The sequence below is a fragment of the Oncorhynchus masou genome, chromosome 9 (assembly GCF_036934945.1).
Source record: "Oncorhynchus masou masou isolate Uvic2021 chromosome 9, UVic_Omas_1.1, whole genome shotgun sequence".
Lineage (NCBI taxonomy): Eukaryota > Metazoa > Chordata > Actinopteri > Salmoniformes > Salmonidae > Oncorhynchus > Oncorhynchus masou.
The window spans coordinates 86,392,153-86,419,238 of record NC_088220.1 but is presented as its reverse complement, the minus strand read 5'-3'; the positions used below and the strand labels follow the sequence as shown (position 1 = coordinate 86,419,238).

At 47.4% G+C, this 27,086-nt stretch overlaps 1 protein-coding gene across 1 annotated transcript in view; it reads right to left on the bottom strand.

The window, feature by feature from the left end:
• LOC135545344 (cyclin-dependent kinase-like 1) overlaps positions 1 to 23,861 on the bottom strand; it is a 35,255-nt gene extending 11,394 nt beyond the window's left edge. Inside the window, exons 1-8 of the mRNA XM_064972958.1 lie at positions 23,399 to 23,861; positions 23,050 to 23,238; positions 22,392 to 22,513; positions 11,002 to 11,074; positions 10,751 to 10,841; positions 5,484 to 5,684; positions 5,281 to 5,363; positions 2,812 to 2,868 (exon numbers count right to left, since the gene is read on the bottom strand). Coding sequence (XP_064829030.1) covers positions 2,812 to 2,868; positions 5,281 to 5,363; positions 5,484 to 5,684; positions 10,751 to 10,841; positions 11,002 to 11,074; positions 22,392 to 22,513; positions 23,050 to 23,217 — 795 coding nt within the window. The 5' untranslated portion in view covers positions 23,218 to 23,238; positions 23,399 to 23,861. The remainder of the gene's footprint in view (positions 1 to 2,811; positions 2,869 to 5,280; positions 5,364 to 5,483; positions 5,685 to 10,750; positions 10,842 to 11,001; positions 11,075 to 22,391; positions 22,514 to 23,049; positions 23,239 to 23,398) is intronic.
• Between the last annotated feature and the right edge of the window lie 3,225 nt (positions 23,862 to 27,086).

The following is a 27,086-nucleotide window of genomic DNA, read 5'->3' as shown; positions in this document are numbered from 1 at the left end:
GCTTTTTCCTACATGATTCTTGTGGGTTGTTGTTTTCTGTTTAGTGTGTTTCTGCACCTGACAGGACTGTTTCGGTTTTGTTTATTCACTTTGTCATTTTTGTTTCAGTTTCGATTCCTCCTCTTCAGAAGACGACACCCGTTACACTTGTGGAGGTCTACAATTTGTTTTTCTGACTTCTTGGCTGATTTCTTTTGATTTTCCCATGACGTCAAGCAAAGAGGCACTGAGTTTGAAGGTAGGCCTTGAAATACATACACAGGTACACCTCCAATTGTCTCAAATGATGTCAACTAGCCTATCAGAAGCTTCTAAAGCCATGCCATCATTTTCTGGAATTTTCCAAGCTGTTTAAAGGCACAGTTAACTTAGTGTCTGAAAACTTCTGACTCACTGGAATTGTGATAGAGTGAAATAATCTGTCTGTAAACGGTTGTTGGAAAAATGACTTAAAGTAGATGTCTTAACCAACTTGCCAAAACTATAGTTTATTAGCATGAAATTTGTGGTGTGGTTGAAAAACAAGTTTTAATGACTCCACCCAAGTGTTTGTTGATATCTGACTTCAACTGTAGGTATTATTGACTCGGTCAGGGACAGGTTGAAATTGTCAGTGAAGACACTTTCCAGTTGATCCACTTATGCTCTGAGTACACGTCCTGGTAATGCGTCTGGCCCCTCGGCCTTGTGAATGTTGAGCTGTTGAAAGGTCTTAATCACATCGGCTACCAAGAGCTAGATCACACAGTCATCCCGAACAGCTGGTTCTCTCATGCATGTTTCAGTGTTGCTTGCCTCGAATCAAGCATAAAAGGCATTTAGCTCGTCTGGTAGGCTCGCAACACTGGGCAGCTTGCATTGTGTAATCCGTAGTAGTTTGCAAACCCTGCCACATCCAAAGAGACAGAGTCGGTGTAGTAGGATTCAATCTTAGTTCTATATTGACACTTTGTCTGTTTCATAGTTCGTCTGAGGGCATAGCGGGATTAATTATAAGCATCCTGATTAGCGTCTTAAAAGCGGCAGCTCTAGCTTATAGCCCGGTGTGGATGTTGCCTGTAATCTATGGCTTCTGGTTGGGATATGTACGTACGGTCACTGTGGGGATGACGTTGATGATGTGCACTTTTTGATGAAGCAGGTGACTGAGGTGGCATACTCCTCAATACCATTGGACGAATCCCGGAACATTTTCAAGTCTGTGCTTGCAAAAAAGTCCTGTAGTGTAGCATCCGCGTCATCTTACCACTTCCATATTGAGTAAGTCACTCGTACTTCTTGCTTTAGTTGTTACGTGTAAGCAGGAATCAGGAAGATAGAATTATGGTCAGATTTGCCAAAAGTAGCGTGAGAGAGAGCTTTGTATCGACCTCTGTGTGGAGTTAAGGTGGTCTAGACACGTGACATGTTGGAAGAATTGAGATAAAAATGGATTTAAGTTTGCCTGCATTAAAGTACCCGGCCACTAGGAGCGCCACTTCTGGATGAGCATTTTCAGCTGGTTGAGTGGCTTTATAGAGTTGGTTGAGTGGCCTTATAGAGCTGGTTGAGTGGCCTTATAGAGTTGGTTGAGTGGCCTTATAAAGCTGGTTGAGTGGCCTTATAGAGCTGGTTGAGTGGCCTTATAGAGCTGGTTGAGTGGCCTTATAGAGCTGGTTGAGTGGCCTTATAGAGCTGGTTGAGTGGCCTTATAGAGCTGGTTGAGTGGCCTTATAGAGTTGGTTGAGTGGCCTTATAGAGCTGGTTGAGTGGCCTTATAGAGCTGGTTGAGTGGCCTTATAGAGTTGGTTGAGTGGCCTTATAGAGCTGGTTGAGTGGCCTTATAGAGCTGGTTGAGTGGCCTTATAGAGTTGGTTGAGTGGCCTTATAGAGCTGGTTGAGTGGCCTTATAGAGCTGGTTGAGTGGCCTTATAGAGTTGGTTGAGTGGCCTTATAGAGCTGGTTGAGTGGCCTTATAGAGTGGCCTTATAGAGCTGGTTGAGTGGCCTTTATAGAGCTGGTTGAGTGGCCTTATAGAGCTGGTTGAGTGGCCTTATAGAGCTGGTTGAGTGGCCTTATAGAGTTGGTTGAGTGCAGTCTTAGTGCCACAATCAGTTTGTGTGGTAAATAGACAGCTCCGAAAAATATAGATGAAAACTCTCTTGGTAGATAGTGTGGTCTGCAGTTATCATGAGGTACTCTACCTCAGGTGAGCAATACCTCGAGAGCTCTTTAATATTAGAAATCATTACAAATAGACACACACTACCACCCCTCGTCTTAAAAGATGTAGCTGTTCTGTCCTGCCGATGCACGGAAAACCCAGCCAACTGTACATTATTTGTGTTTTCATTCAGCCAAGATTCAGCAAAAACATACAATATTACAGTTTTTAATGTCCATTGGTAAGGTAGTCTCGAGCGGAGATCATCCAGTTTATTCTCCAGTGATTGGCTAATAGAACGGATGGTAGAGGTGGGCTACCCACTCGCCGACAAATTCTCACAAGGCACCCCGATCTCCTCCCCCTGTATTTCCATCTTTTCCACACGCGAATGATGGGGATTTGGGCCTGGTCTCGGAGAAGCCGTATATCCTTTGCGTCGGACTCATTAAAGAAAAAATATTTTTCCAGTTGAGGTGAGTAATCGCTGTTCTGATATACAGAATCTCTTTTCGGTTATAAGAGATGGTAGCAACAACATCATGTACAGAATAAGCTACAAACAATGCGGGAAAAAAACAGCACAGTTCGTTAGGAGCTAGTACAACGGTAGCCATTCCCTCCGGCGCCATTCTTCTTTACACAGTAGGTAGGTATAAAGCACAGACCTTCATGACAGTGAGAGCGTGAGAGGACACACCATGGAAGTGTTTCTCCAGGGGCTCCTACAGAGAGAACAGAGAATAATCAAGCAAAATACTATACTGTCAACAGACAGTGATATGATGTTATCAACAGACAGTGATACGATGTTATTAATAGACTTCTATAAAATTAGATAACATTGGAACCGTACCGAAGTGTCTGGCTAGGCCAGGGGATATAGTAATATAGTTAGTTATAGTATAGTATTTATAGTATAGTACAGTATATATAGTTAGGTACCATAGTGTCTGGCTAGGCCAGGGGATATAGTAATATAGTTAGTTATAGTATAGTATAGTATGTATAGTATAGTACAGTATATATAGTTAGGTACCATAGTGTTGGGCTAGGCCAGGGGATATAGTAATATAGTTAGTTATAGTATAGTATTTATAGTATAGTACAGTATATATAGTTAGGTACCATAGTGTCTGGCTAGGCCAGGGGATATAGTAATATAGTTAGTTATAGTATAGTATTTATAGTATAGTACAGTATATATAGTTAGGTACCATAGTTTCTGGTTAGGCCAGGGGATATAGTAATATAGTTAGTTATAGTATAGTATAGTATTTATAGTATAGTACAGTATATATAGTTAGGTACCATAGTGTCTGGCTAGGCCAGGGGATATAGTAATATAGTTAGTTATAGTATGGTATTTATAGTATAGTATTTATAGTACAGTATAGTACAGTATAGTACAGTATATATAGTTAGGTACCATAGTGTCTGGCTAGGCCAGGTGTTATAGTAATATAGTTAGTTGTAGTATATAAAAGTATAGTACAGTATAGTATATATAGTTAGGTACCATAGTGTCTGGCTAGGCCAGGGGATATAGTAATATAGTTAGTTATAGTATACAGCACCAGTCAAAAGTTGGGACACCTACACATTCAAGGGTTTTCTTTATTTTTACTATTTTTTATAATAAAAACTTTTAAATTATACAAATGGAATCAAGTAGTAACCAAAAAGGTGTTTAAAAAACCCAAAATGTATTTGATATTTGAGATTCTTCAAAGTAGCCACCCTTTGCCTTGATGAGAGCTTTCAGAACTCTTGGCATTCTCTCAACCAGCTTCACCTGGAATGCTTTTCCAACAGTCTTGAAGGAGTTCCAACATATGCGGAGCACTTGTTGGCGGCTTTTCCTTCACTCCACGGTCCGACTCATCCCAAAACATCTCAATTGCATTGAGGTCAGGTGACTGTGGAGACCAGGTCATCTGATGCAGCCCTCCATCACTGTCCTTCTTGGTCAAATAGCCCTTACTCAGCCTGGAGGTATGTTGGGTCATTGTCCTTTTGAAAAACAAATGATTGTCCCACTAAGCACAAACCAGATGGGATGGCGTATCGCTGCAGAATGTTGTGGTAGCCATGCTGATTAAGTGTGCCTTAAATTCTAAATAAATCAGTGACAGTATCACCAATAAAGCACCCCCACACCATCACACCTCCTCCTCCATGCTTCACGGTGGGAACCACACATACAGAGATCATCTGTTTACCTACTCTGCGTCTCACAAAGACATGGTGGTTGGATCCAAAAATCAACATTTGGATTCATCAGACCAAAGGACAGATTTCCACCAGTCTAATGTCCATTGCTCGTGTTTCTTGGCCCAAGCAAGTCTCTTCTTATTATTGCGGTCCTTTAGAAATGGTTTCTTTGCAGCAATTCGACCACGAAGGCCTGATTCACCCAGTCTCCTCTGAACAGTTGATATTGAGATGTGTCTGTTGAACTCTGTAAAGTATTTATTTGGGCTGGAATTTCTGAGGCTGGTAACTCTAATGAACGTATCCTCTGCAGCAGAGGTAACTCTGAGAGGTCCTCATGAGAGACAGTTTCATCATAGCGCTTGATGGTTTTTGTGACTGCACTTGAAGAAACTTTCAAAGTTCTTGACATTTTCCGGATTGACTGACCTTCATGTCTTAAAATAATGATGGACTGTCATTTCTCTTTGCCATAATATAGACTTGGTCTTTAACCAAATAGGTGCTTCTGTATACCCCCCCCTCCCCCACCTTTTCACAACACACCTGATTGGCTAAAACGCATTAAGAAGAACTTTTAACAATGGACACCTGTTAATTGAAATGCATTCGAGTTGACAACCTCATGAAGATGGTTGAGGTAATGCCAAGAGTGTGCAAAGCAGTCATCAAGGCAAAGGGTGGCTACTTTGAAGAATCTCATATATTTTTTCGAGTTGTTTAACACTTTTTTGGTTACTACATGATTCCATATTTGTTATTTCAAAGTTTTGATGTCTTCGCGATTATTCTGCAATGTAGAAATTAGTAAAAATAAAGGAAAACCCCTTGAATGAATAGGTGAGTCCAAAATGTTGACTGGTACTGTATATAAATAAATATATATATATTAATAGTATATAAATATAGTAATAGTTAGGTACCGTGGTGTCAGGCTCGGGGATGCTGACTCCACTGAAGAACGCGTTGGATCTGAACACCTGCTGGTGACGAGGGATCAGGTCACCTGATGTGGTCAGAACGGAGGTTATCACAGGTAGCAGGCAACATAAAGCAAAAACAACAAACAGTGTGTCGTTTGGAAAATTAACCTTGACAATAGATTGGCCCCTTCTCACATGTGTACCTAGAGTGCTTCTGATGAGGTAGAGCTGGTCAACGTCAGAGCGTCCAGGCCAGAGAGGGTTTCCATGGAGTAGCTCAGCGAATACACAGCCCAGCGCCCAGAGGTCCACCGGGGCTCCATACTGAGTATCACCCACCAGGAGCTCTGGAGCCCGGTACCACCGAGTAGCCACATAGTCTGTATAGTCATCACCTGGCCCCGCTGAACACAGAGAGAGACATTGAATAACATGTACAGTACATTACACAGCGAGATAGAGACATTGAATAACATGTACAGTACATTACACAGCGAGAGAGAGAGAGAGACATTGAATAACATGTACAGTACATTACACAGTGAGAGAGATAGAGACATTGAATAACATGTACAGTACATTACACAGCGAGAGAGAGAGAGACATTGAATAACATGTAAATTACACTGAGAGAGCAAGAGAGAGTGGTAGACATTGAATAACATGAGAGAGAGAGAGACATTGAATAACATGAGCGAGAGAGAGAGAGAGAGAGACATTGAATAACATGAGCGAGAGAGAGCGAGCGCGAGAGAGAGAGAGACATTGAATAACATGTACATTACACACAGAGAGAGAGAGAGAGACATTGAATAACATGTACATTACACACAGAGAGAGAGAGAGAGAGAGACATTGAATAACATGTACATTACACACATAGAGCGAGAGAGAGAGAGAGACATTGAATAACATGTACATTACACACAGAGAGAGAGAGAGAGAGAGAGAGAGAGAGAGAGAGAGAGAGAGAGAGAGAGAGAGACATTGAATAACATGTACATTACACACAGAGTGTCACGCGGTATAAAGGATTAGTAGACGGCTGCAGGAAAACATAATAGGGGTTTTTAATACGCCCCAAACAAACACGTAAACAAAAACACTGGGATGTACCCAAAGAAAAGAACGAGGGTAACCCTCATAGAACGACACGGGACCCGCAAAACGCGCAGCACAGAAGCTGAAAGAACGCATAGGTACTCACACAACCAACGGACATGGGAACAATAACCGACAAGGACAAATGGGGAACAGAGGGCACATATATAACATACTTAACGGGGAAATGGGAACCAGGTGTGCCTAATCAGACAAGACAGTCCGGGGTTGATGACAAAGAATCCAGTTCAGTGAAGCCGGTGACGTCGACCCCCGGAACAAGCAGCAGTACCAGGGGGATCCGTGACAGTACACCCCCCCCCCCCCCCGCCACCGAAGCGGGATGACAGCGGCCTCGGGAGCGACCACAGGGGCACGGTGTTGGTCGGTCCGGGCGGCGAAGGTGAAAATCAGCGAAGCGTCCAAGATGTCCACCGCATAAACCCAGCACCGCTCTTCTGGGCCGTACCCCTCCCAGTCAATGAAGTGCTGGAGACACCCCCCTCCCCAATGCCTCGAATCCAGGACCTCACGGACCGAGTACGCCAGACCTCCCTCAATGTCCAGAGGCTAATATGTATAACAGAACTGTTATGACAGGCGAAACCCCAAGGACAAACCCCCCCCACCACCCCAAAAAAATAATTCAGCCTACCACTGTTTTCAATGGCTGTCACCTTTATTATAAGGTGAAGTCCTCCCAGATTGCAGTTCCCAGATGTCAGCAGTCTCTAGAAAGAGTTTCATGCTGGTTTTTGGAAAAATGAGCTAGAAGTTGTAGTTTTTTTCAGTGGCTCCCATTTTGGCTGTAGTGTTTCCAAGCGCGTGGATGAAAGACTGTTCTTTGTTATTTATCTCCGGTAATGAACATACTTTTCACCGTCTTAAATTGTGTATTTTATTTGCGTATTAGGGTACCTAAGGTTTGATTATAAACGTTGTTTGACTTGTTTGGATAAGTTTATTGGTAACGTTTGTGATTCATTTTGTATGCATTTTGAAGGGGGAAACCGATGGATTATTGCCTGAAGCGCACCAGCTAAACTGAGTTTTTATGGATATAAATTAAGGACTTTATCGAACAAAATTACCATTTGTGATGTATAAGGGACCTTTTGGAGTGCCAACAGAAGAAGATCATCAAAGGTAAGGCATTTTTTATATCGCTATTTCTGACTTTCGTGTCGCAACTGCCTGATTGAAAAAATGTTTTTTATTCATTTGTATGCAGGGCGCTGTCCTCAGATAATCGCATGGTGTGCTTTCGCCGTAAAGCCTTTTTGAAATCTGACACAGCGGCTGGATTAACAAGAAGTTAAGCTTTATTTTGATGTATGACACTTGTATTTTCATGAATGTTAAATATTTATTATTCTGTAGTTTGAATTTCTCGCTCTGCAATTACACCGGACCTGCCCGTAAAAAGTTAACCCTCCTCAGGACCTTAAACGACCCCACAAACCACAGGCCAACCCTCCGGCTGGGCAAGTGGGGTGGGTTCCGGGTGGAGAGCCAGACCCGGTCGCCTGGAGAAATTATTTTACACATTTTTTCCGTGGTAGTTGGCCTGTTCCTTGTGCCGTCACACGGCCCGCTGGAGATGAGTGTGTGCAGCGTTCCAGATCTCCTCAGCACGCCGAAACCACTCGTCCACCGCAGGAGCCCCAACATGCAGACATGCAGTAGAGGATTGGTGGAGGGAATTCTGCGCGTACTCTGCCCAAGGTAGAAAATCCGTCCACTCTCCCGGCCGGTCCCGACAGTAACACCTCAGGAACCTGCCCACCTCCTGATTGACCCTCTCCACCTCCCCATTAGGTTGAGGATGTTACCCGGAGGCGAGACTGACCGTGACCCCCAGGCGTTCCATAAATGCCTTGAGATGAACTGAGGGCCATGGTCTGACACAATATCCTCCGGGATACTGTAGTACCTGGGAGACGTGCATACAAAGAGCCTCCGTGGTTTGCATGGCCGACAGAAGCCCAGGCAGAGGAAGGAGATGACAAGCTTTGGAAAAACAGTCCATTACAACGAGAATGGTAGTATTCCCCTCGGAGGGGGGAAGGTCAGTGACAAAGTCCACCGAGAGGGTCGTTGTAGAACCCGGCAGGGGAAGACGCTTTCCATTAGGGAGGTGTCTGGGTGTCTTAGACTGAGCACAGATGGAGCTGGAAGAGACGTAACCCCGGATGTCCCTAGCCAAGGTGAGTGACCAGTACTTCTCTGTTAGGCAGGTGATGGTACGGCCAATCCCAGGATGACCCGACACTGGCGCCGTGTGTGCCCAGGAAAGGAGGCGGTCCCGCACACCTGTGGGAACGTAGGTGCGATTTTCCGGGCACTGTGCAGGTGCTGGTTCTGTACGCAGGGCCTGCCGTATGTCGGCATCCACATCCCACACCACTGGCGCGATGATGCGGAACGGAGGGATGATGGAGGTCTCCTCTTCCTGCCTCTCCTCTGCGTCATAGAGGCGAGACAGGGCGTTCGCCTTCACATTCTTCGAGACTGGCTTATAGGAAATTGTGAATTGGCACCTGGCGAAGAATAGAGCCCACCTGGTCTGTCTTGGGTTTAGTCTGATGTACTGCGGTGCGGTGGTCTGTCCACACCAGGAAAGGGTGTTTGGATCCCTCCAGCCAGTGCCTCCACGCCTTCAGAGCCTTCTTGACCGCCAAGAGTTCCCGGACCCCTACGTCGTAGTTCTTCTGGGCGGGGCTCACTAGATTGGAGTAGAAAGCGCAGGGCCGCTGCTATGCAGGGGTTCCAGTGCACTGGGATAACAATGCCCCGACTCCTACCTCGACGATGAAGGAGAGTTAGGGGTCGGGATATGCCAACACGGGAGCAGTGGTGAAACGTGCCTTCAGCGTGTCAAACGCCCCCTCCGCCTTCGCCGTCCAACAAAGCTGCTGGGGACCTCCTCTCAGCAGGGAGGTAAGAGGTGCGACCACCGTGCTGAAGCTCCGGATGACCCTCCGAAAGGAGTTTGACGAACCCCAGGAATCGCTGGACTGTTCGATAATCAATGCAGGGGCGCAGTCTCCCATCTTTCTTCTGAACAAAAAAAAATCATCTTGAGGAGGCTGGTGACTTAGAGGGACGGATAAAACCCTGCTGGATGTTCTCCTGTACACAGGTCTCCATGGCCTTGGTCTCAGGAGAGGGGACAGACATGTCCTCTCGGGAGGGCTGCGTCAGACAACAGGTCGATGGTACAGTCCCAGGTGCGAAGGGAGGAGCTGTAGTGGTATTGACAGACACTGTGAGACACCTCCCCTGACACTCCTGCGACCAACCCAGCTGTCTCCTCTCGGACCAGGAAATAACCGGGTTATGCAAACTCAACCAGGGGAGACCTAAAACAATGGGGTGCGTGGGGCTGTTTATAATGAAGAAGGTGATCTGTTCTGAATGATTGTCCTGGGTCAGCAAAGAAACAGGAACAAAAATGTGATGTACGAGCTCTGTCCCTATTGGACGATTATCCAGGGCTTGAACTAGAATGGGTGACTCTAGGAGAACCAAAGGGATGCCTAATGCAGTGGCAGCTAATGCACAGCAGCTCCGGAATCAATCAAAGCTAATGGGAGTGAAGGGCTAGGGTACACAGGGAATTTAAAGGGAAAACACACGGGTTGATTTGACAGACGGGGTTGGTGATAATGAATCCAGTTCAGTGAAGCCTAGAAGGCCGGTGACGTCATGAACTGGTGAACAGAACGAGCAACAGTACTAGGGGGATCCGAGAGAGAGAGAGAGAGAGAGAGAGAGAGAGAGAGCGAGAGAGAGAGAGAGAGAGAGAGAGAGAGAGAGAGAGAGAGAGAGAGAGAGAGGCTGGAAGTTTCTGACTCACTGACTGACTGGCTGAATAGCTGGCTGACTGACTGACTGGCTAGCTGACTGAACGTACTAGGGGGATCCGAGAGAGAGAGAGAGGGAGAGAGAGAGAGACTGACTGGCTAGCTGGCTGACTGACTGGCTGACTGATTGGCTAACTGGCTGGATAGCTGACTAGCTGACTGGCTAACTGACTGAACAGCTGACTGGCTAGCTGATTGGCTGACTGCCTAGCTGGCTGACTGGCTAGCTGGCTGACTGGCTAGCCAATTGGCTGACTGTTTAACAGGTTGACTGGCTGGTTCTTCTCCTCTTCTCTCCTCCCTATACTTCCCTGCTGTGGAAGTGAGGAGACCAGAACAGCAGATGATATCTTTAGGTTCCTTGATGAATTAATCATTAGAGAAACATAGAACGCTAAGCACACACAAACGTACTCACGGGCCGTGGTGTGTGTGTGTGTGTGTGTGTGTGTGTGTGTGTGTGTGTGTGTGTGTGTGTGTGTGTGTGTGTGTGTGTGACCTACTGAGGATCCTGGCGAATCCAAAGTCACAGAGTTTGATGACTCCTGTCTTGGTGAGGAGGATGTTCTCTGGCTTCACATCCCGATGAATACACTGCAACACACACACACACACACACGCACACACACACACAATTACAGAACTGAAAAGTAATATAGATGTCAATAAAGCTATGAAACAAAATAACTCAAAAGTTAAAAAGATAACCTTTCTAGCACACAGACATTAGAAGTAAGAATTAGCTGAAACTAACGTTGTGTTTGTGGCAGAAGTTGACGGCCTGCAGCGTCTGCCACACTATCCTCTTCAGTTGAACCTCAGGGACCCTGGAGGAGACCAGGACATAACGGGATGTTTCATAGAACATACAGAGGTCAGAGGTTATAGAGGGATACTTAGTTGTTGACAATAGTTCAGAAACACATACAGTTGAAGTCGGAAGTTTACATACACTTAGGTTGGAGTCATTAAAACAAAACACATTTTTTTGTTAACAAACTATAGTTTTGGAAAGTGGGTTAGAACATCTACTTTGTGATTGACACAAGTAATTTTTCCAACAATTGTTTACAGACAGATTATTTCACTTATAATTCACTGTATCACAATTCCAGTGGGTCAGAAGTTTACATACACTAAGTTGACTGTGCCTTTAAACAGCTTGGAAAATTCCAGAAAATGATATCATGGCTTTAGAAGCTTCTGATAGGCTAGTTGACATCATTTGAGTCAATTGCAGGTGTACCTGTGGATGTATTTCAAGGCCTACCTTCCAACTCAGTGCCTCTTTGCTTGGCGTCATGGGAAAATCAAAGAAATCCGCCAAGACCTCAGAATATAAATTGTTGACCTCCACAAGTCTGGTTCATCCTTGGGAGCAATTTCCAAACGCCTGAAGGTACCACGTTCATCTGTACAAACAATAGTACGCAAGTATAAACACCATGGGACCACGCAGCCGTCATACCGCTCAGGAAGGAGACGCGTTCTGTCTGCTCAAGATGAACGTACTTTGGAGCGAAAAGTGCAAATCAATCCCAGAACAGCAGCAAAGGACCTTGTGAAGATGCTGGAGGACGCAGGTACAAAGTATCTATATACACAGTAAAACGAGTCCTATATTGACATAACCTGAAAGGCCGCTCAGCAAGGAAGAAGCCAATGCTCCAAAACCTCCATAAAAAAGCCAGACTACGGTTTGCAACTGCACATGGGGACAAAGATCGTACTTTTTGGAGAAATGTCCTCCGGTCTAATGAAACAAAAAGATAACTATTTGGCCATAATGACCATCGTTATGTTTGGAGGAAAAGGGGGAGGCTTGCAAGCTGAAGAACACCATCCCAAGCGTGAATCACGGGGTGGCAGCATCATGTTGTGGGGGGTGCTTTGCTGCAGGAGGGACTGGTGCACTTCACAAAATAGATGGCATCATGAGGATGGCAAATTATGTGGATATATTGAAGCAACATCTCAAGACATCAGTCAGGAAGTTAAAGCTTGGCCGCAAATGCGTCTTCCAAATGGACAATGACCCCAAGCATACTTCCAAAGTTGTGGCAAAAAGGCTTAAAGACAACAAAGTCAAGGTATTGGAGTCACAAAGCCCTGACCACAATCCTATAGAAAATGTGTGGGTTGAACTGGAAAAGCGTGTGGGAGCAAGGAGGCCTACATACCTGACTCAGTTACACCAGCTCTGTCAGGAGAAATGGGCCAAAATTCACCCAACTTATTGTGGGAAGCTCGTGGAAGGCTACCTGAAACATTTGACCCAAGTTAAACAATTTAAAGGCAATGCTACCAAATACTAATTGACTGTATGTAAACTTCTGATTCACTGGGAATGTGATGAAAGAAATAAAAGCTGAAATAAATAATTATCTCTACTATTATTCTGTCATTTCACATTCCTAAAGTAAAGTGGTGATCCTAACTGACCTCAGACAGAGAATTTTAACTTGGATTAAATGTCGGGAATTGTGAAAAACTTAGTTTCAATGTATTTGGCTCAGGTGTATGTAAACTTCCGACTTCAACTGTAATCATCATGATATGTAATGCTACTGTAAAATCATCACAATAATCATTATGATATGTAATGCTACCGTAAAATCATCACAATAATCATCATGATATGTAATGCTACTGTAAAATCATCATGATATGTAATGCTACTGTAAAATCATCATGATATGTAATGCTACTGTAAAATCATCATGATATGTAATGCTACCGTAAAATCATCACAATAATCATCATGATATGTAATGCTACTGTAAAATCATCATGATATGTAATGCTACTGTAAAATCATCATGATATGTAATGCTACCGTAAAATCATCACAATAATCATCATGATATGTAATGCTACTGTAAAATCATCATGATATGTAATGCTACTGTAAAATCATCATGATATGTAAGGCTACTGTAAAATCATCATGATATGTAATGCTACTGTAAAATCATCATGATATGTAATGCTACTGTAAAATCATCATGATATGTATCGCGCCGTCCCAACCTTCGCTCTCTCTCCCCCGCTACTCTCTCCTCTTCCATCCTATCATCTCTTCCCTCTGCTCATACCTTCTCCAACCTATCTCCTGATTCTGCCTCCTCAACCCTCCTCTCTTCCCTTTCTGCATCCTTTGACTCTCTATGTCCCCTATCCTCCAGGCCGGCTCGGTCCTCCCCTCCCGCTCCGTGGCTCGACGACTCATTGCGAGCTCACAGAACAGTGCTCCGGGCAGCCGAGCGGAAATGGAGGAAAACTCGCCTCCCTGCGGACCTGGCATCCTTTCACTCCCTCCTCTCTACATTTTCCTCCTCTGTCTCTGCTGCTAAAGCCACTTTCTTCCACTCTAAATTCCAAGCATCTGCCTCTAACCCTAGGAAGCTCTTTGCCACCTTCTCCTCCCTCCTGAATCCTCCTCCCCCTCCCCCCTCCTCCCTTTCTGCAGATGACTTCGTCAACCATTTTGAAAAGAAGGTCGACGACATCCGATCCTCGTTTGCTAAGTCAAACGACACCGCTGGTTCTGCTCACACTGCCCTACCCTGTGCTCTGACCTCTTTCTCCCCTCTCTCTCCAGATGAAATCTCGCTTCTTGTGACGGCCGGCCGCCCAACAACCTGCCCGCTTGACCCTATCCCCTCCTCTCTTCTCCAGACCATTTCCGGAGACCTTCTCCCTTACCTCACCTCGCTCATCAACTCATCCCTGACCGCTGGCTACGTCCCTTCCGTCTTCAAGAGAGCGAGAGTTGCACCCCTTCTGAAAAAACCTACACTCGATCCCTCCGATGTCAACAACTACAGACCAGTATCCCTTCTTTCTTTTCTCTCCAAAACTCTTGAACGTGCCGTCCTTGGCCAGCTCTCCCGCTATCTCTCTCAGAATGACCTTCTTGATCCAAATCAGTCAGGTTTCAAGACTAGTCATTCAACTGAGACTGCTCTTCTCTGTATCACGGAGGCGCTCCGCACTGCTAAAGCTAACTCTCTCTCCTCTGCTCTCATCCTTCTAGACCTATCGGCTGCCTTCGACACTGTGAACCATCAGATCCTCCTCTCCACCCTCTCCGAGTTGGGCATCTCCGGTGCGGCCCACGCTTGGATTGCGTCCTACCTGACAGGTCGCTCCTACCAGGTGGCGTGGCGAGAATCTGTCTCCTCGCCACGCGCTCTCACCACTGGTGTCCCCAGGGCTCTGTTCTAGGCCCTCTCCTATTCTCGCTATACACCAAGTCACTTGGCTCTGTCATAACCTCACATGGTCTCTCCTATCATTGCTATGCAGATGACACACAATTAATCTTCTCCTTTCCCCCTTCTGATGACCAGGTGGCGAATCGCATCTCTGCATGTCTGGCAGACATATCAGTGTGGATGACGGATCACCACCTCAAGCTGAACCTCGGCAAGACGGAGCTGCTCTTCCTCCCGGGGAAGGACTGCCCGTTCCATGATCTCGCCATCACGGTTGACAACTCCATTGTTTCCTCCTCCCAGAGCGCTAAGAACCTTGGCGTGATCCTGGACAACACCCTGTCGTTCTCAACTAACATCAAGGCGGTGGCCCGTTCCTGTAGGTTCATGCTCTACAACATCCGCAGAGTACGCCCCTGCCTCACACAGGAAGCGGCGCAGGTCCTAATCCAGGCACTTGTCATCTCCCGTCTGGATTACTGCAACTCGCTGTTGGCTGGGCTCCCTGCCTGTGCCATTAAACCCCTACAACTCATCCAGAACGCCGCAGCCCGTCTGGTGTTCAACCTTCCCAAGTTCTCTCACGTCACCCCACTCCTCCGCTCTCTCCACTGGCTTCCAGTTGAAGCTCGCATCCGCTACAAGACCATGGTGCTTGCCTACGGAGCTGTGAGGGGAACGGCACCGCAGTACCTCCAGGCTCTGATCAGGCCCTACACCCAAACAAGGGCACTGCGTTCATCCACCTCTGGCCTGCTCGCCTCCCTACCACTGAGGAAGTACAGTTCCCGCTCAGCCCAGTCAAAACTGTTCGCTGCTCTGGCCCCCAATGGTGGAACAAACTCCCTCACGACGCCAGGACAGCGGAGTCAATCACCACCTTCCGGAGACACCTGAAACCCCACCTCTTCAAGGAATACCTAGGATAGGATAAAGCAATCCTTCTCACCCCCCCTTAAATGATTTAGATGCACTATTGTAAAGTGGCTGTTCCACTGATGTCAGAAGGTGAATTCACCAATTTGTAAGTCGCTCTGGATAAGAGCGTCTGCTAAATGACTTAAATGTAAATGTAATGTAATGCTACTGTAAAATCATCATGATATGTAAGGCTACTGTAAAATCATCATGATATGTAATGCTACTGTAAAATCATCATAATAATCCTCATTATAATCATTGTGACATTGTTATGTTCTCAAGTCCTTTCTCGTTACATCCAAACGGACTGCTGCTTTAAACAGTTCTCTATCACCCGGGCAACTGTATGCATGTCGCCCCTAGCAACCACAGCTTTTGTTTTCAGGGGCGGCTTGAGTTTCTGCTGCATGGCATTCTGGGTAAAGGACCTGTAGTGAGGCAGCGAGGGAGGAAGCTTTCTCCTAACATAATACACACACTGCCCTTTGTCTTGGGAACGGAGAGTGTGTGGGGTAGAGGGGTCTCTGTGTGTTCTATGATACATCCCGTTGTGTCCTGGTCTCCTCCAGGGTCCCTGGGGTTCAACTGAAGAGGATAGTGTGGCAGACGCTGCAGGCCGTCAACTTCTGCCACAAACACAACGTTCTGTTCTTGTTTAATGTCATTCTGTATTACGTGTCATGTTTTGTGTTGGACCCCAGGAAGAGTAGCTGCTGCTATTGGAACAGCTAATGGGGATCCCAATAAAATACCAAATACTTCTGTCTGCGTGCTGGAAAGGATTTATTTTTAACTTTTGAGTTATTTTGTATCATAGCTTTATTGACATCTATATTACTTTTCACTTCTGTAAAAGCGTGTGTGTGTGTGTGTGTGTGTGTGTGTGTGTGTGTGTGTGTGTGTGTGTGTGTGTGTGTGTGTGTGTGTGTGTGTGTGTGTGTGTGTGTGTGTGTGTGTGTGTGTGTGTGTGTGTGTGTGTGTGTGTGTGTGTGTGTGTGTGTGTGTGTGTGTGTGTGTGTGTGTGTGTGTGTGTGTGTGTGTCAATTAAAGTATGCTGACACAATACTTTTTCTTCTAACGTTCTCTGTCTTTAGTGTCTCTTAGCAACGGTCTCCCACCACATAGTTCAGACGCTGTTCCTCCTCTCTGTCCCCCTATCCCTCTCTTTCTCTCTGTCCCCCTATCCCTCTCTTTCTCTCTGTCCCCCTATCCCTCTCTTTCTCTCTGTCCCCCTATCTCTCTCTTTCTCTCTGTCCCCCTAGCTCTCTCTTTCTCACTGTCCCCCTATCCCTCTCTTTCTCTCTGTCCCCATATCCCTCTCTTTCTCTCTGTCCCCATATCCATCTCTTTCTCACTGTCCCCCTAGCTCTCCCAACCCCTACCTCATTCTGTCTGTCCCCTATCTCTCCCTCCCCTCTCTTTCTCTCTGTCCCCCTATCTCTCCCTCCCCCTACCTCATTCTGTCTGTCCCCTATCTCTCCCTCCCCTCTCTTTCTCTCTGTCCCCATCTCTCCCTCCCCTCTCTTTCTCTCTGTCCCCCTATCTCTCCCTCCCCCTACCTCATTCTGTCTGTCCCCTATCTCTCCCTCCCCCCTACCTCATTCTGTCTGTCCCCCTATCTCTCCCTCCCCCTACCTCATTCTGTCTGTCCCCTATCTCTCCCTCCCCTACCTCATTCTGTCTGTCCCCCTATCTCTCCCTCCCCTCTCTTTCTCTCTGTCCCCCTATCTCTCCCTCCCCCTACCTCATTCTGTCTGTCCCCCTATCTCTCCCTCCCCCTACCTCATTCTGTCTGTCCCCTATCTCTCCCTCCCCCTACCTCATTCTGTCTGTCCCCTATCTCTCCCTCCCCCTCCCTCATTCTGTCTGTCCCCCTATCTCTCCCTCCCCCTACCTCATTCTGTCTGTCCCCTATCTCTCCCTCCCCCTACCTCATTCTGTCTGTCCCCTATCTTTCCTTCTCCCTCTCTTTCTATGTCCCCCTTCTCCCCACTTCCCCTCCCCCTACCTCTTTCTGTCTGTCCCCTATCTTTCCTTCTCCCTCTCTTTCTATGTCCCCCTTCTCCCCACTTCCCCTCCCCCTACCTCATTCTGTCTGTCCCCTATCTTTCCTTCTCCCTCTCTTTCTATGTCCCCCTTCTCCCCACTTCCCCACCCCCTACCTCATTCTGTCTGTCCCCTATCTTTCCTTCTCCCTCTCTTTCTATGTCCCCCTTCTCCCCACTTCCCCACCCCCTACCTCATTCTGTCTGTCCCCTATCTTTCCTTCTCCCTCTCTTTCTATGTCCCCCTTCTCCCCACTTCCCCACCCCCTACCTCATTCTGTCTGTCCCCTATCTTTCCTTCTCCCTCTCTTTCTATGTCCCCCTTCTCCCCACTTCCCCACCCCCTACCTCATTCTGTCTGTCCCCTATCTTTCCTTCTCCCTCTCTTTCTATGTCCCCCTTCTCCCCACTTCCCCACCCCCTACCTCATTCTGTCTGTCCCCTATCTTTCCTTCTCCCTCTCTTTCTATGTCCCCCTTCTCCCCACTTCCCCACCCCTACCTCATTCTGTCTGTCCCCTATCTTTCCTTCTCCCTCTCTTTCTATGTCCCCCTTCTCCCCACTTCCCCACCCCCTACCTCATTCTGTCTGTCCCCTATCTTTCCTTCTCCCTCTCTTTCTATGTCCCCCTTCTCCCCACTTCCCCACCCCCTACCTCATTCTGTCTGTCCCCCTATCTCTCCCTCCCCCTCCCTCATTCTGTCTGTCCCCTATCTCTCCCAACCCCTACCTCATTCTGTCTGTCCCCCTATCTCTCCCTCCCCCTCCCTCATTCTGTCTGTCCCCCTATCTCTCCCTCCCCCTCTCTTTCTCTCTGTCCCCCTATCTCTCCCTCCCCCTCTCTTCTCACTGTCCCCCTAGCTCTCCCAACCCCTACCTCATTCTCTCTGTCCCCCTAGCTCTCCCAACCCCTACCTCATTCTCTCTGTCCCCCTAGCTCTCCCAACCCCTACCTCATTCTCTCTGTCCCCCTAGCTCTCCCAACCCCTACCTCATTCTCTCTGTCCCCCTATCTCTCCCAACCCCTACCTCATTCTCTCTGTCCCCCTATCTCTCACAACCCCTACCTCATTTTGTCTGTCCCCCTATCTCTCCCAACCCCTACCTCATTCTCTCTGTCCCCCTATCTCTCACAACCCCTACCTCATTTTGTCTGTCCCCCTATCTCTCCCTCCCCTCTCTTTCTCTCTGTCCCCCTATCTCTCCCTCCCCCTACCCTTCTCTCTGTTACCCTATCTCTCCCAACCCCTACCTCATTCTGTCTGTCCCCCTATCTCTCACAACCCCTACCTCATTTTGTCTGTCCCCCTATCTCTCCCTCCCCCTACCTCATTCTGTCTGTCCCCCTATCTCTCCCAACCCCTCTCTTTCTCTCTGTCCCCCTATCTCTCCCTCCCCCTTTTTCTCTCTGTCCCCCTATCTCTCCCAACCCCTACCTCATTCTGTCTGTCCCCCTATCTCTCACAACCCCTACCTCATTCTGTCTGTCCCCCTATCTCTCCTCCCCCTGCCTCATTCTGTCTGTCCCCCTATCTCTCCCAACCCCTCTCTTTCTCTCTGTCCCCCTATCTCTCCCTCCCCCTTTTTCTCACTGTCCCCCTAGCTCTCCCAACCCCTACCTCATTCTCTCTGTCCCCCTAGCTCTCCCAACCCCTACCTCATTCTCTCTGTACCCCTATCTCTCCCAACCCCTACCTCATTCTCTCTGTCCCCCTATCTCTCCCAACCCCTACCTCATTCTCTCTGTCCCCCTATCCCTCTCTTTCTCTCTGTCCCCCTAGCTCTCCCAACCCCTACCTCATTCTCTCTGTCCCCCTAGCTCTCCCAACCCCTACCTCATTCTCTCTGTACCCCTATCTCTCCCAACCCCTACCTCATTCTCTCTGTCCCCCTATCTCTCACAACCCCTACCTCATTCTGTCTGTCCCCCTATCTCTCCCTCGCCCTCTCTTTCTCTCTGTCCCCCTATCTCTCCCTCCCCTACCCTTCTCTCTGTTCCCCTATCTCTCCCAACCCCTACCTCATTCTGTCTGTCCCACTATCTCTCCCAAACCCAACCTCATTCGCTCTGTCCCCCTATCTCTCCCAACCCCTACCTCATTCTGTCTGTCCCCCTATCTCTCCCAACCCCTACCTCATTCTGTCCATCCTAGTGGTCAGACTAACCACCAGGCAAAGTGTATGACGTGAGGAGTCACTAAATGAAACAGGAAAGATGATCTTGGTGATCAGTCATAGAGCCCCTGAGAGTGAGAGAGTTAGACCAACACAAAGGACATCACATGTTTATTTTAGCAGCTGAGTTGGGGTTGGGCCCGAAAGAGTCATGACAGGGTGATACGAGTTAACGTGCCCACGGGGTTAGGGAAGTCATTACAGGGTGATAAGAGTTAACGTACCCACGGGGATAGGGAGTCATGACAGGGTGATAAGAGTCAACGTACCCACAGGGTTAGGGAGTCATGACAGGGTGATAAGAGTCAACGTACCCACGGGGATAGGGAGTCATAAGAGGGTGATAAGAGTTAACGTACCCACGGGGTTAGGGAGTCATGACAGGGTGATAAGAGTTAACATACCCACGGGGTTAGGGAGTCATGACAGGGTGATAAGAGTTAACGTACCCACGGGGTTAGGGAGTCATGACAGGGTGATAAGAGTTAACGTACCCACGGGGTTAGGGAGTCATGACAGGGTGATAAGAGTTAACGTACCCACGGGTATAGGGAGTCATGACAGGGTGATAAGAGTTAACGTACCCACGGGGTTAGGGAGTCATGACAGGGTGATAAGAGTTAACGTACCCACGGGGATAGGGAGTCATGAAAGGGTGATAAGAGTTAACGTACCCACGGGGATAGGGAGTCATGACAGGGTGATAAGAGTCAACGTACCCACGGGGATAGGGAGTCATGACAGGGTGATAAGAGTCAACGTACCCACGGGGATAGGGAGTCATGACAGGGTGATAAGAGTTAACGTACCCACGGGGTTAGGGAGTCATGACAGGGTGATAAGAGTTAACGTACCCACGGGGTTAGGGAGTCATGACAGGGTGATAAGAGTCAACGTACCCACGGGGATAGGGAGTCATGACAGGGTGATAAGAGTCAACGTACCCACAGGGTTAGGGAGTCATGACAGGGTGATAAGAGTCAACGTACCCACGGGGATAGGGAGTCATAAGAGGGTGATAAGAGTTAACGTACCCACGGGGTTAGGGAGTCATGACAGGGTGATAAGAGTTAACATACCCACGGGGTTAGGGAGTCATGACAGGGTGATAAGAGTTAACATACCCACGGGGTTAGGGAGTCATGACAGGGTGATAAGAGTTAACGTACCCACGGGTTAGGGAGTCATGACAGGGTGATAAGAGTTAACGTACCCACGGGTATAGGGAGTCATGACAGGGTGATAAGAGTTAACGTACCCACGGGGTTAGGGAGTCATGACAGGGTGATAAGAGTTAACGTACCCACGGGGATAGGGAGTCATGAAAGGGTGATAAGAGTTAACGTACCCACGGGGATAGGGAGTCATGACAGGGTGATAAGAGTCAACGTGCCCACGGGGATAGGGAGTCATGACAGGGTGATAAGAGTCAACGTACCCACGGGGTTAGGGAGTCATGACAGGGTGATAAGAGTTAACATACCCACGGGGTTAGGGAGTCATGACAGGGTGATAAGAGTTAACGTACCCACGGGGTTAGGGAGTCATGACAGGGTGATAAGAGTTAACGTACCCACGGGGTTAGGGAGTCATGACAGGGTGATAAGAGTTAACGTACCCACGGGGATAGGGAGTCATGACAGGGTGATAAGAGTTAACGTACCCACGGGTTAGGGAGTCATGACAGGGTGATAAGAGTTAACGTACCCACGGGGATAGGGAGTCATGACAGGGTGATAAGAGTTAACGTACCCACGGGGATAGGGAGTCATGACAGGGTGATAAGAGTCAACGTACCCACGGGGATAGGGAGTCATGACAGGGTGATAAGAGTCAACGTACCCACGGGGATAGGGAGTCATGACAGGGTGATAAGAGTTAACGTACCCACGGGGTTAGGGAGTCATGACAGGGTGATAAGAGTTAACGTACCCACGGGGTTAGGGAGTCATGACAGGGTGATAAGAGTCAACGTACCCACGGGGATAGGGAGTCATGACAGGGTGATAAGAGTCAACGTACCCACAGGGTTAGGGAGTCATGACAGGGTGATAAGAGTCAACGTACCCACGGGGATAGGGAGTCATAAGAGGGTGATAAGAGTTAACGTACCCACGGGGTTAGGGAGTCATGACAGGGTGATAAGAGTTAACATACCCACGGGGTTAGGGAGTCATGACAGGGTGATAAGAGTTAACGTACCCACAGGGTTAGGGAGTCATGACAGGGTGATAAGAGTTAACGTACCCACGGGGTTAGGGAGTCATGACAGGGTGATAAGAGTTAACGTACTCCACGGGTATAGGGAGTCATGACAGGGTGATAAGAGTTAACGTACCCACGGGGTTAGGGAGTCATGACAGGGTGATAAGAGTTAACGTACCCACGGGGATAGGGAGTCATGACAGGGTGATAAGAGTTAACGTACCCACGGGGATAGGGAGTCATGACAGGGTGATAAGAGTCAACGTACCCACGGGGATAGGGAGTCATGACAGGGTGATAAGAGTCAACGTACCCACGGGGATAGGGAGTCATGACAGGGTGATAAGAGTTAACGTACCCACGGGGTTAGGGAGTCATGACAGGGTGATAAGAGTTAACGTACCCACGGGGTTAGGGAGTCATGACAGGGTGATAAGAGTTAACGTGTGCGGGGTTAGGGAGTCATGACAGGGTGATAAGAGTTAACGTACCCACGGGGTTAGGGAGTCATGACAGGGTGATAAGAGTTAACGTACCCACGGGGTTAGGGAGTCATGACAGGGTGATAAGAGTTAACGTACCCACGGGGGTGTCGGTCCAGCTCGTTCAGGACGGTCTGCTCACAGAACTCAAAGACCAGGTGGAGACGTCTCTTCCTTCTGAAAACCTCCAGGAGGTTAACCAGGTTCACATGCTTCAGCTGCTGCAGGGATGAACACAGTGGGTGGTGAGAGGGTGCTGTCCGTCTGTGTGTGGTGTGTGTGTGTGTGTGTGTGTGTGTGTGTGTGTGTGTGTGTGTGTGTGTGTGTGTGTGTGTGTGTGTGTGTGTGTGTGTGTGTGTGTGTGTGTGTGTGTGTGTGTGTGTGTGTGTGTGTGTCTGTATCTGTGTGTGCGTGTCTGTGTCTGTGTCTGTGTCTGTGTGTGTGTGTGTGTGTGTGTGTGTGTGTGTGTGTGTGTGTGTGTGTGTGTGTGTGTGTGTGTGTGTGTGTGTGTGTGTGTGTGTGTGTGTGTGTGTGTGTGTGTGTGTGTGTGTGTGTGTGTGTGTGTGTGTGTGTGTGTGTGTGTGTGTGTCTGTCTGTATCTGTGTGTGCGTGTCTGTGTCTGTGTCTGTGTCTGTGTGTGTGTGTGTGTGTGTGTGTGTGTGTGTGTGTGTGTGTGTGTGTGTGTGTGTGTGTGTGTGTGTGTGTGTGTGTGTGTCTGTGTGTGTGTGTTTAAGAGCCTGGTGTGTATCTCTCCTACCTTCAGCATGCGTATCTCCCTCAGTGCTATCTTCCTGATGACTGGGTCATCCTCTGACTCAACAAACTTCTTGATGGCGACTATCTGTCCGGATTCTCTGTGTCTGCATTTAAACACCACACCGTATGAACCCTCTCCAATCTTGGCCAGCTTGTCATACTTCTCCATCAGACAGGTAAGGAATGTGACCTGTCACACACAAAACACTTTTAAAAACTGATATTCTGAATACCGTAGCCTTCAGATCTGTCGTTTCACTGAGGTCCTACAGGAGGAACTACACTTCTTTTGAGCTTGTTATTTCAGAGAAATGTACATCCTACTCACGACAATCACTATATGTACTCACTGCTGCCTGTGTTGACTCGGAGCGCCAAACGGTCTTTAGACCAAATTATATGTACATCCACGCGAACATGATCGCACCCATGACGTCTTTAGGCGCAGGTATATTAAGTATTTCCCGCTTTACTGCTTTCTACTTAATTTCCAATTATAGGCTGACTTCGATTGCCGTTGTTAACGCGCGGTTCTCTCCGGTAGACCGAGTCATTCAACAGAGTGGTTCTCGTTTCCACTTCGTTGGGACTAACGCTGGGCGCCCTACCAACAGCGGTTCCTTGGTTACCCAGTAACTCGTCATTCCCGTTTTAGCTAAAAGTCTATAATATCCTGCTCGTGGTCCTTAGCCTCCGTTCTGTAATCCTATTATGTTGTTGATGCTTATATTTACAGGCGCAAATATAGCCTACACCTTTTGGCGTCGGCGACTCCAGTCCTCGGTGCACCTGATCGCTCCCATGGAAACACGTCTGAGAAGTGAGACAGGGTGACTACCGTAGTTACAGTATATCTACGTTACCTGTCCATTAGTTACACATGGTGCTGCCGATAACATATATGTTGGACTTGGTTGCTTTGAGAAAATGGTGTAATGTCCAATATTGATGTGAAATAATACATAACTTAAATGAGTTCATTATAAACTATATTGCAATATCTACAATAGGCCTTGCCTCCATTATCATACCATGCAAGTTCCATTCCCTTGCTATAGCATATAAAATACATCATGAACTGGGAACAACTACAATCTGCACTGAACAAAAATATAAACGCAACATGCAAAGTGTTGGTCCCATGTTTCATGATCTGAAATAAAAGATCCCAGAAATGTTCCATACACACAAAAAACGTATTTCTCTCAAATGTTGTACACAAATGTGTTTACATCCCTGTTAGTGAGCACTTTTGCCAAGATAATCCAACCACCTGACAGGTGTGGCATACCAAGAAGCTGATTAAACAGCATGGTCATTACACAGGTGCACCTTGTGCTGGGGACAACAAAAGGTCACTCTAAAATGTGCAGTTTTGTCACACAACATAACGCCACAGATGTCTCAAGTTTTAAGGGATGGTGCAATTGACAGAAATGTCCACCAGAGCTGTTGCCAGATAATTGAATGTTCATATCTCTACCATAAGCCACCTCCAACGTCGTTTAAGAGAATTTTGCAGTACGTCCAACTGGCCTCACAACCGCAGACCACGCGTAACCATGACAACCCAGGACCTCCACATCCGGCTTCTTCACCTGCAGGGATCGTCTGACCAGTCAACCAGACAGCTGATGGAACTGAGGAGTATTTCTGTCTGTAATAAAGCCCTTTTGTGGGGGAAAACTCTGATTGGCTGGCTCCCCAGTGGGTGTGCCTATACCCTCCAATGCCCACCAATGGCTGCGCACCTGCCCAGTGATGTCAAATCCATAGATTAGGGCCTAATGAATGTATTTAAATGGACTGATTTCCTTATTTGAACTTGCATTTATATTTTTGTTCAGTTTTACTTTTGATAAAATGGTTCATATTTTGTCAAATCTGACTGTGTATTGTAGAGAAGGCAGTTGCTTAATGATTGTTTAATGTTCATACTCTGCTATATTATTAGAAACCAGGGGCTACCAAGCAATCATGAGAGCATATCATAGTCTGTCTGGGGCAGTGGTTGGAGAAGGCCTAAGCCCTCCAATACCATAACAGCTGGCTGATCCCTCCCCTTCCTCTACTTGGCATGGTACACTGAGTTGGTCGAGTGGTGGTTTTCTGTGGTCCACTGTGGAAGACTAATGCAGCTGTTGACGTCAACAACAACACCAACAACGATCCCACGGGAAAATCAAGTTTATCATCTTTTTAAAAAGGTTTAAAAGCAAAACGGGGTCAACATGTATCAGGGTCAACAGGGTCGACATGTATCTACAACACAGCTATCAACATGTATCTACAACACAGCTATCAACATGTATCTACAACACAGCTATCAACATGGTCAACATGTATCTGCAACACAGCTATCAACATGTATGTACAACACAGTTATCAAATCAAATACAATTTATTTATATAGCCTATCTTACATCAGCTGATATATCAAAGTACTGTACAGAAACCCAGCCTAAAACCCCAAACAGCAAGCAATGCAGGTGTAGAAGCACGGTGGCTAGGAAAAACTCCCTAGAAAGGCCAGAACCTAGGAAGAAACCTAGAGAGGAACCAGGCTATGTGGGGTGGCCAGTCCTCTTCTGTCTGTGCCGGTTAGAGATTATAACAGAACATGGCCAAGATGTTCAAATGTTCATAAATGACCAGCATGGTCAAATAATAATAATCACAGTGGTTGTCGAGGGTGCAACAAGTCAGCACCTCCGGAGTAAATGTCAGTTGGCTTTTCATAGCCGATCATTAAGAGTATCTCTACCGCTCCTGCCTTCTCTAGAGTGTTGAAAACAGCAGGTCTGGGACAGGTAGCACGTCCGGTGAACAGGTCAGGGTTCCATAGCCGATCATTCAGAGTATCTCTACCGCTCCTGCCTTCTCTAGAGTGTTGAAAACAGCAGGTCTGGGACAGGTAGCACGTCCGGTGAACAGGTCAGGGTTCCATAGCCGCAGGCAGAACAGTTGAAACTGGAGCAGCAGCACGGCCAGGTGGACTGGGGACAGCAAGGAGTCATCATACCAGGTAGTCCTGAGGCATGGTCCTAGGGCTCAGGTCCTCCGAGAGAGAGAAAGAAAGAGAATTAGAGAGAGCACACTTAAATTCACACAGGAAACCAAATAAGACAGAAGTACTCCAGATATAACAGACTGACCCTAGCCCCCCGACACATAAACTACTGCAGCATAAATACTGGAGGCTGAGACAGGAGGGGTCACTGTGGCCCCATCCGATGATACCCCCGGACAGGGCCAAACAGGAAAGATATAACCCCACCCACTTTGCCAAAGCACAGCCCCCACACCACTAGAGTGATATCTTCAACCCCCAACTTACCATCCTGAGACAAGGCCGAGTATAGCCCACAAAGATCTCCGCCACGGCACAACCCAAGGGGGGGCGCCAACCCAGACAGGAAGATCACATCAGTGACTCAACCCACTCAAGTGACGTACCCCTCTTAGGGACGGCATGAAAGAGCACCAGTAAGCCAGTGACTCAGGCCCTGTAATAGGGTTAGAGGCAGAGAATCCCAGTGGAAAGAGGGGAACCGGCCAGGCAGGGACAGCAAGGGTGGTTCATTGCTCCAGAGCCTTTCCGTTCACTGTCACACTCCTGGACCAGACTACACTCAATCATATGACCCACTGAAGAGATGAGTCTTCAGTAAAGACTTAAAGGTTGAGACCGAGTTTGCGTCTCTCACATGGGTAGGCAGACCATTCCATAAAAATGGGGCTCTATAGGAGAAAGCCCTGCCTCCAGCTGTTTGCTTAGAAATTCTAGGGACAATTAGGAGGCCTGCCTCTTCTGACCGTAGCGTACGTGTAGGTATTTACAGCAGTACCAAATCGGAAAGATAGGTAGGAGCAAGCCCATGTAAGGCTTTGAGCTATCAACATGTATCTACAACACAGCTATCAACATGTATCTACAACACAGCTATCAACATGTATCTACAACACAGCTATCAACATGTATCTACAACACAGCTATCAACATGTATCTACAACACAGCTATCAACATGTATCTACAA